The sequence below is a fragment of the Barbus barbus genome, assembly GCF_936440315.1.
Source record: "Barbus barbus genome assembly, chromosome: 43".
NCBI lineage: Eukaryota > Metazoa > Chordata > Actinopteri > Cypriniformes > Cyprinidae > Barbus > Barbus barbus.
Window position 1 is genome coordinate 20,640,332 of NC_136721.1, and position 14,816 is coordinate 20,655,147.

Genomic DNA, 14,816 nt, shown 5'->3' on the forward strand with positions numbered 1-14,816 from the left:
TGTTACAAGTAACTTTAAAGATGTAAAATCAAATGGAATATTACATTGGACAAAAATTTAAATAAAATAAAACAGAGATATATAGGTGGACGGTTGGATTACAACAAATAAAAGGCACAGGAAATACAATAGAAATACAGAAAAGTAGAAATACAGACAATAGAATACAGGGAAGAAGCATGGAGAGAGATAGTTTGCCATGCATGAAGGTCAAGTTGGCAGGATGCTGTATGCATACTCACTGATACACTGAATATTTTGCCTGCAAGCGTACATGTTAAATTCACTCCACCTGCTTTTCTATTGCTGACTCTTTCTTTTTGTGTCATCTTGTCGTCTCTGTCTCTATCGCTCTCTTAGAACGACTCCTGGGGAAAGCAGTACTCTTACGCTCTATTTAAGGCCATGAGTCACATGTTGTGTATTGGGTACGGAGCCAGAGCGCCCGTCAGCATGTCGGACCTTTGGATCACCATGTTAAGCATGATTGTGGGCGCCACCTGTTACGCCATGTTCGTGGGTCACGCCACAGCCCTCATCCAGTCTCTGGACTCGTCTCGACGGCAGTACCAGGAGAAGGTAAGCGCAGCCTCATTGGTTTCATTCACCTGGCTGCTTTGTTTGGAGGTATTCACATGTTATTTTGATATGTACACCACCGTGCCTTCGCTGGACGTGCATGTAATGGTACAACATCTTGACAGCGTAGTAATCTGTATCATCATCATCATGTATCACATTATGAGCTCATTGCTCATCAATCATTCAAGAATGACATCAATATTGATCTCACTTCAAAGAAACTCTACCTCTGCTACATGGGTTGCACGCTTCAGACAACATGTACAGGTTGATCTACATCTACAGGGCTACAGTTATTGGATATGTTTGGATGAGCAGTATGACCGAAATGATTTGATTATTTTAATGATTATGAAAATTGTCTTTTGTTTTATTGTTATTGCTGTTATTATTATTGAAAAATCAAGGAAATTGATTCTTATTAATTAGTAATAAATATTCTTTATTTTTGCAAACATATTATGATTAAGTGTATTATTATTATTATTATTATTATTATTATTGAATAATAAAAGAAAATTGATTATTAGTGATTCATATTCTTTATTATCCAAAAACACTTTGCTTTATTATTATTATTATTATTATTATTATTCAAAACTAGGAGGAATTGTAGTAATAACAATAACAATAATAATAATAAATATTAGTAATTCATATTCTTGGTTATTATTGTTGTTGTTGTTGTTATTAAGAACCAGGAGAAATTGTAATAATAATAATAATAATAAACAGGAATATGAATTTAATTTATGTTTAATTAATTATTTTAATAAATAATAAAGTATTATTTTGACTATAAAATAATAATAATAATAATTATTATTATTATTAAAATAATAATAATAATAATAATAATAATAATAATAGTTTAATCAGTTCTAATCAAGAAATATTGTTATACAAATCTAGTTTTTAAAGTCTAGCATAAGTTCAGTAGTAAACAAACTTCAAACAATAAACTCTCACCTGCACAGGTTTCTGAAACAATGCTGTCGCTGCTTGGCACATTCCTGCAGTTCTCTGACCTCAGCTGTGTAGTTCATTACTGAGCTCAACTGAGGATTGTGATACTTAAGTCATCAACTCAGAGATGCCACTGTGTATCGATTTCACTTCCTCTAAACAGCATGCCACTTTCTCTCTGAGAAATCATGAGAGGACGGATTGGCAGATTGTCCCTCATTCTAGTGCCTTGTCTTTGAGGGCTTGTTGTACCATTAGTGGATCATTATATCCCTGTGCTTTCAAAGAGGATTTATCCCAAGTGAACGGCAAAAACTCTCTCCAGGCCAAAGCATGCTGCGCAATGGGAGCCAGAGCTGCTTTGTCCCATGAGAGAAGGGGGGCTTATCTCATCTGGGCTTTGTTTGGGTGGCAAACCCGACCTCAGTGAGCCGGGTTAATGTCACAACACACACGCAACGTCATGCCAACACGAGCCATCAGGTTCTTTGTTTAATGCCATTACAGTGGATGAGTGGAAAGACGAGATTGAAACAGAGAGAATGGGATTGTGCTCCAGGGAGTTGGCACAGACTAAATGAAAAAGAAAACATACAGAACACTGTCAGAGAAAGATTGTACCTTTTAGTAAGCTTGTCACAGGACAATATCCTCAAAAAGTGCATATTTGCACCATATCTTCTATGAATTTGTACATTTTAAAAAGTCCTGACCCAGTAAAAAGATGTTGTTCCTCTAAAAGTACTTTTTTATGACTGTGTACCACCAGTGAAATGTTTGAATACACACTTAGTAAAGAAATATCACAAATGGGACCTTTTTAATATCTTGATTTTTTTCTCAAGAGGTTAAATAAATAGAACATTAAGACTTTCTTAGGTTTCTTAAATGTTCCTTTAGAAAAAGAGCCTGGTAACTGAGTCTTACTTCTAGAGGTGTTGAAGAGATTTCAATGTCTCAAAGATAAGTTCTGAAATCAAGATCTAGTGAACAAATGAAGACTTTTGCTGACGTTTCTCCAATAGTCACTGAAAAAATACTCCAGTAACTTTACTTAAAGTATATCTCTGAGAGATTTTGAAGAGATCTCAAACTAAACTCAGATTTGACAAATCTGCAAAAGTCTCCAATCAAAATAAACACATTTGTCATAAAATTCTTCCAGACCAAGACCAAGATCTGAGTTGCCTATACTATCCACATACATAGTATTCAAAAGTTTGGGACAGTATGTTTAACATAATTTAGTTTTATTTTATTTTATATTAAGGAAATTAATACTATTATTCAGCCATTATTCAGGGGTATTATTCCCCTATTATTCAGGGGTAACGAGTAGACCAGACGACATGAGACAGGCAGGAACTTAAATACACTGGCTAATTACACCAACACAGCTGGACAAGAATTAACTAATGATCACACTAAACAAGGACAGGAAACAAACCAAATACGGACACAAGAGGTGGGAACACATGACACACACGACAGAGGATTGACAATTTTACTGTAACACATTCATCAAACAAATGAAGCCTTGGTAAGAGACTTTCAAAAACATTAAAAATACCCCAAACATTTGGTATTTTGCTTTAAACTTTAAGCTTTTACTGTATATCAAAGAATGTCTCTTTTGTTTCCATTTCTATTTCTCCAATGAAATTTAACACCTGAGACAAAGTTGTTTGCATTTAAAGTGCACTATAAGGTGCCTTAGGAAATAAATTATCTGCCAAACAACCAACTAAATGTCAGCATCCTCTAAATTTATTGTAGAAGCATATACACATTCCGACATACGATCCAATCTATATACAGAGATATTTTCATGGTAGCTCATTTGTGATGCTGTTACAGGGTTTTAAAATACCATCTAGAAATTTACTCGCATTCATAAAGTTGCATTTTCTCATTACAGCCAGCCCTTACATCTTCTTGATTGGCAAAGCCATTTAGCTGAAACCCTTTAGCGGAACAAAGTGTGGGATTTCCAAGCTAATGAGATTCCTCTGGAAAACAGGGTGCTGCACACATCCATGGCTCATGCGTACCATCAGTTTCCCTGTCATGGCCACCGTGCACAGGCTTATCTGAGATGCACACATAGCCGTGTCACCTTCACCATGACAATGACACAGCGGTCTGAAACGGACAAAGGGCGTCGGTGAATTTACATCTCTCCGCCTGTCCCGGCACGGACTCTTATCTACAATTTAAATATGATTTTTTGACCTTGCGGAGGCCGTGTAACATTCGACACAAACGAGACACACGCTCCTCTTCCATTTAGGATCGCAATGTCACCGCTGTGGTTTCATCCCGCCATAATGCCAATTAAAATCTGGCTCCATTTCAAATGGATATTAGATACGGCTCCCCTGCCCATAGATCTGCAAATGGCATTCATATTGAACAGGCCTTTCAGTGGTCACTATATATAAACAGCAGAGGTCAAATGACAAAGCCAATGTCACTGGTCCATACTTCCGAGAAGAACAGCGTCGCTGAACGCTAGCATGCGGTGTCTTATTTAGATGTCCCAACCAGGCTGCTTAACTAGCTTAACTAGCCTTTTACTATTTGACAGCTAAAGTTCTGCATGGTAATTAAAGCACTATCAAAACTAAAAAAAGAATACATGAAACAATCTAGAGCACTGACCTGGCTAATTGGGATGCTAAACTCTAATGAACTGCCTTGCTGTGTATTGCTTATAAGATAAAACTGAGAAAAAGTTTGAATTTTCAGTTATATTGAGTATTTTTATCAATACTATTTACTATTGAATGAAATAAAATATAAAATGAAATTAAGCATATTTAATCAGAACTGTCAGAATCTTAGATTTATTATTAATATTATAAATTTTTCCTCATTTCTTTTTCACTTCCTTACAGTTTGGCCTAACTAAATAAAAATAGTATTGATAATAAATTATTATTATAAATATTATTAAATTACAAAAATACAATATTATATTAAAACACAATATTATATATATATATATATATATATATATATATATATATATATATATATATATATATATATATATATATATAATTTATTACAATTGTATTACCTTAATACTAATTATTATTATTATTATTATTGTATTTGTTGCCATATTTTATCATATTTACCATATAATATTAAAGAATACATTATAATAAACTAACATATATTGTAACTATGAAAAACTCTGCTGGAGATTGTAATTTTAAATATTATTATTATTATTATTATTATAAAATTAATTATTATCATATTACAAAATGATTAATAAATGCATTAATAGAAACTATAATAAGCACATTATTATTATTAATATATTTATTGCCACATTTTTATAATACTAATTAATTACCATACAATATTAAATAAATTGAGAAATTAGAAAACTAAATATTAATATTAATATGATTAGTAGTAATGGTAGTAGTAATAATAATAATAACAATAATAATAAATGCTGTAATCAGTGGTTTTATGAGATCTCAAAGATCTGTTTTCTGACTCAGCTCTTGCACTGTCATTGCCGATCCTATCTGCTGATCCATTTGCAAAGACAAGCATAAGAAAGCCGACTAATGGAAGATAACCACACTCCAGCGGCCTTATCTCTCATCAGTCCACTCGTCTGTCGCTTTGCAGTAGCAGATCTCTTATGATCAGCAGATCAAACCAGCACATGGATGAGATCAGACCCAGAGAGCAGCCACGGCACATGGTTGTGTGCTGAGCAGAGAGTTCTTTCAAAGTGCAAGATCAAAGAAGATCAGCAGGAGAACGCTTTGAGAAGAAGTTTCTCTGATGTGAGGTCAACATTCACCTTATTCACCTGATGTCATTTCTGATAGCAGTTTAGGAGTAAACAGCCATTTTTCCTGGCATTTACAGAGCATTCCACAGCAGGAGAGCAAGGCCAGGATCTTCTTCAAAACAGCATAAACTGCTAGAATCCCTTGTCAGATCATCAGTCCTGTTTTCTAATGCTTTATGAATACATGTTGTTGTGGGATTGAATGCAAAGGTTAAAAAAGGTGCATTGTTTGTTGGATGCTACAAGACATCTAAAGCCAGGTGCACACCTATTTTTCTATACTTATGATTGTTGCTTGTCAGATTCTTCAGTGTCCCTGGTAAGAGCTTGAAATTCAAAGCAGACTGCGACATCAACAGCCTTTTACATGTCAGTTTGTGTGATATATATCTTTGGACTTCGGTCATGACTGACAGCATTGACTAGGTGATAATTCACGGCATTGATGTTGTCAGTGTTTTGTTTGAAAAAAAAAAAAAAAAGCGTCTGAAATTTGCTGTTGCTGGGCGAAAAAGAAAAGGTCGTTTTGATTTTATGATCATGACGTGAGGGGAATGCTAAATAGTGACATTTATATTGCACATTATGTTATATAAATAACCCTTATCATGGATTATAATGCAATATATGATATGCAACAAATATTTTATTATTGCTAATAAATAGGCCTATGTATTCAATGTTGATACAAGAAACTAATTATATTTAAACACTGAATGCATTTGCTGTGCTCCTATTTTTCTGAGATTGCAGCAACATGTGCAACAGACCTGCAAAAGATGGTTTATTTTGTGTGTTTTTTACTTTAACAGGATACAAAATATAGATTCTAGTCTTCAAAAGGACAGAATAATAAAAGGCATTATGACCTCAAATCATCTTGCCTATTCTCATCTTCCTTCGTAGCAAATTAGGAGATCTGTATTATCATCCGCCTCGCATGAGCACCACAGTCTATCCTCCCCAACCAGATGACTTTGCAATTTGGTGGAACAAAACACTTTTTGGGTAGTTGTGTTGTCTCTTCACTTTGAGGGGCAGCCGCAAGCACCTGAGACGCAGGGGAGATGCAGACAGGCTTTCTGACATCTAATATAGCCCTACCAGAGCCCAGCACACGTTTAATGTGATGACCGCTTCTGCAAGAAGAAATGGAAAAAAAGAGAGAGTGGTGATAAACCTAATCTTGTCAGAGCATTTCTGTTCCCACGCTGATAATAAACCCGAACATGGATTAGCTTTCTGTGCTTTTGCACGAGATGTAGTGGAGAGGAAAAATCTGAACAAGCCTGGTATTAACACAAAGAAAAGGAGCAAAAAGATAAGGTAACGTGAAAGATAATAAAAAGGAAGGAAAGAAGAGAAAAGTAAATGGAAAAATAAAAGGTGGTAAAAAGGAGAGCAAAACCTTAGGAAAATGAATAGGACAGAACAGGAATGGGAAAATGTAGGAAGGAATGGAGGAAGGAAAGAAAGCAAGCTAGAAGATGAAAGGGAACTGAAAATTAAAAAAGGCACAAAAAAGGAAAAGGAAGGGACAGGAAATTGAAAGTACAATGACAAGAAGAGGAAGAGGAGGAGACAGAACAGCAAGGAAAGGAAGGGAGGTAGTAAGGAAGGAAGAAAGGAAGAAAGGGAGGGAGGGAGGGAGGGAGGAAGGAAGGAAGGAACGAAGGAATTAAGGAAGGAAGGAAGGAAGGGAAGCAATAGAAAAGGAAAGGTGATGGAAAGAGTGTGAAAGAAGCAAAAAGATGGCAGGAAATGAAATAGAAAGGAAGACTGAAAAATAACACAAGGTAATTTAAATGACAGGAAAAAGGAAAGGCCAAAACGTGAAAGAAAAAGGGAAGGATATGGAAAAAAGAACGGATGAGGGAAAGAGAGAAATTAATAGTGCAATGACAGGGAAAAAGAAAACTGAACAGTAAATGGAAAGAAACTACAAAAGAAAATGTATGGAAAAGGAAAAAAACAGAACAGGAAGTGGAAAAGCAAGGCAGGAAGGAAGAGTGAAAGATGAAAGACAATTTGAAAATGAAAAGGACATGAGATGGAAAGGAAAAAAGACAGAACAGGAAGGGGAGAAGGAAGAAAGGAAGACTGGAAGATGAAATTGATAATTAAATGGGCAGGAAAAGGAAATGTGAAGGAGTGAGACAATAAAAGGATAAGGCAGCAGGACAGGAAGAAGGAAAGGAAAGGAAAGGAAAGGAAAGGAAAGGAAAGGAAAGGAAAGGAAAGGAAATATACGAAAGAAAGGAAAGGAAATATACAAAAGAAAGGAAAGGAAAGAAAGAAAGAAAGAAAGAAAGAAAGAAAGAAAGAAAGAAAGAAAGAAAGAAAGAAAATAGAAAATTAAAGGTAATGGAAAGAAAACTGGACTCTGAAAATAGGATGGGAAAAGAAAAAGAATGAACAGAAAAGAATGAAGGAAGGAAGATGAAAAGAAATTGGAAAGGGCAGGAAAGGGAAAAGGAGGGGACAGGAAATGGTAAGAAAAAGGGAAAATAACAGGACAGAATAGGAATGAAGGAAAAGGATTGTGCAAAAAAAAAATCAAATTCAGGAACATTGGCACATGTCTTCAGGAATAGGCTGGAAATCATGTGTCGATGGCCTTTTTGAAGCGGATATATAAACATGCCGCTGGCACTAAAAGAACGCCAGCTGTCATTCATACAGACGGCTGAAACATTTTAGCATTACCTCAGTGGGAATCATGAAGTCCATGTAAGCAAGCTTTATGAAATCCCCCAGGATGAAATGAGTTTATCTGCTCTGGCAGTACCAATGATATTTGTGCTTTAAGCCACATGCCCAAAACAGCTTGACTTCTATGTGGCATCTCATCACCTCAGGACTGCTCCTTTAAAAGTGGCTGCACTTCCCAAACCACCTACCAAAAAGTTTCCCGTCTTTGTGAGTTCAGCATAAATCAACGCACTGCAAACACGAACAGGCCTTATCATGTCCTGACAGACACGCTGTAATCAATGTAGAACAAGAAGTGACATCGTTTTTTGCTTTCGCCCTCATTTTCGTCGCTACCCGCTGTCTTACCACAGCGTCACTGGCCTGCAGTGTGCAAGACAATGTTTATTCACAGGTGCTGTCGTCACCAGGCTGTGACAATCCGTTAAACCAAACAGGATGATCCCCTGATTCCGCTTTCTGAAGTGTGTGTGTGTGTATGTGTGTGTGTGTGTGTGTGTGTGTGTGTGTGTGTGTATTTAAGCAGACTCTGATTAAAATGGATGAGATTCTGGAGTTTCTGGAGTTTTTGGTCTCCAGCTCGTGTTTTTCCAAAGTTTAAATATGTGTATGTGTAAGGGTAGGGTGGCCATCTGTCCGGTTTTAAGCCTTTTTTGAAATACTATGTCCTACCTGCACAGCCTTGAGTTAGATGCTCATTTGTCCTCCTATTACATTCATCACTATTTTATACTTTATCCAGTGGTATATAATTACTAAACAAATAGATTTAAACATGGTTCTATGTGACCTACATGTTAGATATTGACTCCAAAATAGTTCCAAACAGTCAAAGCAGAACATTTGTGACTCCAATCAACAGTTTTGTTTTGTTTCTTAGTGATTCAACGTTTTTAACAAATCATCGGTAGCTGATATAGCACTAAAATCGTGGCCTAATGGTTAGAGAGTTGGACTCGTAATCCAAAGGTTGCAGGTTCGAGTCTCGGGCCAGCAGGGATTGTAGGTGGATGTCCAGCGCTCTCTCCACCCTCAATACCATGACTGAGATGCCCTTGAGCAAGGCACCGAACCCCCAACTGCTCCCCGGGCGCCGCAGCATAAATGGCTGCCCACTGCTCCGTGTGTGTGTTCACTGCTGTGTGTGTGCATCGTTGGATGGGTTAAATGCAGAGTACGAATTCCGAGTATGGGTCACCATACTTGGCAGTATGTCACTTCACTAAAAGTGGTTCTTGGCTCCACTTTTGGTGCTATGTAGAACCATAAGAGGTTTCGTACTGCATTGTATTTCTTCAACAAAAATGGTGCTAAACAGCACCAACAGTGGTTCTCTGGCTCATAAAGAACCTTTAAAGGGGCTTAACAGGTTCTTTGTATGGCAGTGGTGCTATATAGCACCTTAAATCACCCCAAAGAACCACTATAGAACCATACACAGCTTAACAGGTTCTGTATATGGTAGCGATGCTATATAGCTCCTCAGTCATGCCAAAGATCCGGTGAAGAACCATACAGGAACTTAACAGGTTCTATATTACCCCTTTTCCACCAAAGCAGTACCAGGTGCTAGTTCAGAGCCAGTGCTATAGCCGGTTCTTAGTTGGTTCGACTGGCGAACCCTTTAAGAACCGGTTGCTTTTCCACAAGCTAAAGAGCCAATACAGAGCCAGGTCTGACGTCACTGAATACGTTTCGTGTTTCGGATCACTAGCGCGGCACAACAGGCATCTGTACAAAGCATCAGCGCCACGCAGATCGATCGATCGGCACACAACACACTAAAGCACCGCGAGAGCGATCCAAAAGCATTAAGAGCCATCTGCTTTCCAGTCGCTTCCGCAGCACCCCGATGGGCCTGCACCGACCGGTCCGCGCAGCGCCGATCTATCCCGAACAAGCCTAAACAAACTATCAGCAATGGGGAACGTTGCGTTGCTATTGATGTTCATGGCTTTGCGAACCTACATCGGCATCCAAACACAGCGAATCAAACGTGTTAGCGTTTAGCTGCTATTTCAAATATGGCGGTCCAAGTTTCTGTTCGTCTTGTTGGTCACGGTAACCCCGCCCCCAGCCCCTGACGCAAGCGGTTCTTCCTTCTAGCCCAGCAATGTTGTGGTGCTACTTACGAACCACTTTTACTGGTTCGGAGCTGGTGCTTTGGATGTCGAAAAACAAAGAACCGGTTTGAAACTAGGCTCTGGCTCCGAACCAGCACTGGAACTGCTTTGGTGGAAAAGGGGTATGTATGGTAGCGGTGCTATATAGCCCCTCAATCATGCCAAAGAACCATTGAAGAACTGCTGAAGAACCATACAGAAGCTTAACAGTTTCTGTATATGGTAGCGGTGCTATATAACCCCTCAGTTATGCCAAAGAACCACTGAAGAACTGCTGAAGAACCATACAGAAGCTTAACAGTTTCTGTATATGGTAGTGGTGCTATATAGCCCCTCAGTCATGCCAAAGAACTGCTGAAGAACCACTGAAGCACCAAAGTTTGGTGCTATACAGCACCAAAAGTGGTTCCCCTATGACTATGAGACAAAGAACCACTTTTAGTGCTATATAGCACCATTTTTTTAGAGTGTACATATGTGTTAAACTTTTGCAATATTTTATAACTATTGATAAAAAAAATATTTCCATTAACCCATGTTATGCAACTAAAACATAATTTTTTCCTTTCGCGACAAGTCATGACAACCAATGTTGGTAGGTTTACGTATATATTTCGCAAAAACTCCCATATATTGTAAAAAATATATTTATGCTCGCATGAGGTGGTTTTTCAGGCAATTCGAAAAAGGAATATTTCGCAAAGCTGCAATGGAAAAAGTTTTTTGCAATTACAGGTCACCTGGCGTACATAAAACATGATACATTTAATGTACTAAAACCTCGAAAAACTGCTTCATACTTGGCCGCTCTCAAGTAAAAGATGCATTCCTTTCCATTAATGATTGGATAACCCCTTATTTACACGACATATCGATCGTGGCCACACAGCCAATTGCGGTAACTCTAGCCACTGCTTGTATATATACCAATCACGTCGCGGCACATTTCAGAAGCATCCCAGAAGCAACTCTCTGTGCTCCTTCACTAAAAACACATGCATACATCTCCTTTGATTAAAAAAAATATGACTAGTGCTATGGCTGCAACATACGTAACCCTACCAACATCCAATGTCATGACTTGCGAAAGGAAGAAATTATATTTTAGTCACATAACATTGGTTACACCAAACACCATCAATTCACAATAAGTTTATAAAACAATAGAAATCCAGCTAGTGACTTGTTGCCACCTACTGGCAGTTTTGGTGTTATATTTAAAGGATAATTTTTCCAACATTTCATATTTTTATATTCAAAATATTTTGGATTTTATAACATATAACATTAATATTATAACATTATTTATCCAGGTGTAAACAGTCTGTGTAAATACATCTAAATTTTGCCTGATTTCATTTGATTGGTAAAAGCTTTGTAATAGTCCTATATTTCTACTGTAATTGCATTTATTGAATGATTTTTAAATAAATAAATAAATGTAAGGGGACATATACATTTAAAAGGGTTAGTAGAAGTAGTAAAATGTAAGCGGAAATTGATTTAAATATCAGCACATAATGGAAAAGTTCAGGACAAGTTTGCCACTGCTTATACAGATTTGGGATTATTTAAGTTTTTATTGCATCTTCACTGCATCCTAATTTTTGTTGTTATAAAAATGGCCACCCTATGTAATAGTCTTCCTGCCGGTAAGCTGCTGTCCAAGCTTCTCAACTAGCTTTAAAAAAAGTACACTACAGAGGATTTCTCATGCATAGTCTTCAGTATATGTGTGAGAATAAACACAGTGACAGTGTCTCAGAAAGGAAGCCCATATCAGTGCTTTGCTTTTGCCCTGATGCCCAATGACTCACCGTATCTCTACAAGAAGCTGATGGCACACGCACCACCACCAACTGACTGACCACGGGTCACTCTTACTCATATTATGAATATTCAGCACTGACTCTGACTCGTCCAGATTAGAAACATAATGTGGGGAATTCACTAGGAATGAATTGTGCCCGCAGCATTTATTTGCATTGTTTTAGCATTCAATTCCATTGCCTGAATTATGGAAATTACGGCACAGTGTTAACTAGTCCAGCCAAATATCCTGGAGGTGTAGTGAATAAAGCATAATCTGGTAGGCATAATTTACAGAGAAAAGAGCCATGTTTGTCTTGAAAAAAAAAATTATGGGAAAACGGGAAAACGGCTAGGGGTGCACAGGTATTAAAATTCTGGCAAATACCAATAAACTAAGAATTATTTCTCAAATTATGGACAATAACAAATAAATGGCAAATATTAACATTCTATATTAATCTGCACATATATATAAATTCATGTTTTGGCACTGAAAATACCACTGTTAGTGATTTCACCCCTTTGTGTGCATTAGAATTCCAGTCTTCATATATAAGACACAAAGTCTCCTCAGAGACATATTCTAAAATCAGCATGGTCAAGCTAAAGCAGGCTGTACCATCTTAGTGTCCCACAGCCTGAAGACATCAGCTCTTAAATTCTCAAGGCCTCTGTCTAAGAGACAAGGATAAAGACTTCCTGTCGGGACTGTAAGTAGCCGTGGGTCTAGCCATCACCCCGCCACTGATTCAGCAGAGAGAGACGGGGAGGTTTTGGAACATTAGTCTAATTGCTTGGTGCTAGAATTGTTATTTAAAACCATTTCACTCGCACTGATAAAGGATCACGGGGTCTTCTGTTCTGTCCCGTTTCTGTGCTGCTGCATTTCCCTCTCACTGCCATCACATAAAACATATATTGCTGTCCATGTAAAACAATCTGATTTTGGAAATAAACATTAAAAGTTCTGCATCCAACATGTTTACTTACGGTCTCTAACTCGGTTGTTTTTGCAACTGTGCTTTTCAGATTTCTAAGAAAATGCATTGTTATGATTGGCTAAAATGAAAAACACTGCTTTACTTACATTTTCCATTTGTGAAAGGAGTACTACATGTGCCAGATCATGTACTGTTAATTTGTCCTGCAATGCATTCAATCTAACCTTCCATATCAAATGTGATAAATGAACTGAAATCAATGATTTTTAACATCAACTTCTGGCAGTTTGATCATGGAGACATTTTTACCCAAATTGAGATTACATTTTATTTTTTTATTTTTTTATGTTGTTGTTGAGAAAATATACTACCAATATCAAAAGATTTATTTTGATTTATTTATCAAAAGATTTTATTTTATTTTTTTAAATTTTTTAACACTTTGAAACAAAGACATTGTTAAAATGGTAAAAATGGTAAAAAATTAACAGTAAATGTAAGTGTAAAAAATAATTAACAGTACGAATTAACAGTAAAGACCTTTAAAATGTTACAGAATAATTCTATTGCAAATGCTGTTCTTTTAAACTTTCTAGTCATCAAGTAATAATAATAATAATAATACAATTTTAATTCTATTAATATTAATTAAAATTTCATATTTTCTTATAAGTAATATTCTAATTAATATTGCAATTTATTACATTTCACAAAATATTAAGCAGCACAACTGTTTTCAGCATTAATAGAAAATGCTTCTTGAGCAGTAAATGATCAGATTAGAATGATTTCTGAAGGGTCATGTGACTGAAGACTGGAGTAAGGATACTGACAATTCACTCTGCATCACAGGAAAAAAAACATTTTATAATATATAAAAATAGTAAACAGTTGTATTAAATTGTTATATTTAAAAAAATTTGTTTTACTATCATTTCATAAAACCTCAACATGCTTCTTTTTACAAATAGAGAGTATGACATGTGCTGTAATGCATAGTATGTCAAAAAGCAAGGAAAATCATAATACAGCCAGTTTGAATTTGTGGTACACTGATAGCGAATAGATAAAACAGCTCGTACAGAAATAGAGTTCATATATCTAACAGCATTTATTGATTAATCATGAACAGAAGAGCTGATATAGATATGTAAGTCAATCAATGTAAAAGTTTAAAATAGATTGCGCTGGGACAGATATAGGCAGTCTTGGTATCATTTCCTGTGACGGTATGGAGTGGGCAGCCTGCGTAGCTACAGAAAGCATACGTAATTGAATTTATGTGTAACCAGAGATAGGCAACAGGGAGCGGGTGCTGGATTAGGCATTCCTGCTCTGATGTCATCAGCTGAGTTGGCAGACAGGAAGTGTTCATCCGCACGCACCACCTGCCCACAGACAATGACCCAGCACATTTCCCTGTGTGCGTGTGGATGTGTTTACACAGGATTCATCTGAAAGGCTCATCACTAAATCATGCATGAATTAAAACGACCATTTCACCAAACGCCTGCACAGAGGGGCATTTCATTGCTCAAGGTTGCTCTTTCATAGCTCAGGTAAATGTTTTGAGTTTTGTTTCATTTAAGGAGCAATTCCTTGGGGAACGTAAAAATAGAAACAGCTGAGACAATAATAGCAAAAATAATTCTGTCTTGGATGAATTTGGTGAAATGTAAGTATCAAAATCTCAGACTTTGATAGCAGACTTTGATTGCGAAATTGAAGAAAACAACGAAATACAATTTACAAACTACTCTAAATTGCATTTAGTCATTAGACACACTTGCGCTACCCTTCAAAAGTTTTTAAAAAGTCTCTTTTGCTCGGAAAGGCTGCATTTATTTGATCAAAAAT

At 36.7% G+C, this 14,816-nt stretch overlaps 1 protein-coding gene across 1 annotated transcript in view; it reads left to right on the forward strand.

Annotated features, from left to right (window-relative positions):
* The window catches only part of LOC306862277 (potassium/sodium hyperpolarization-activated cyclic nucleotide-gated channel 1-like), a gene marked incomplete at its 3' end in the record, with an annotated part of 93,860 nt that overhangs the window by 61,973 nt on the left and 17,071 nt on the right, over positions 1–14,816 (forward strand). Inside the window, exon 4 of the mRNA XM_079405023.1 lies at positions 361–579. Coding sequence (XP_079261149.1) covers positions 361–579 — 219 coding nt within the window. The remainder of the gene's footprint in view (positions 1–360; positions 580–14,816) is intronic.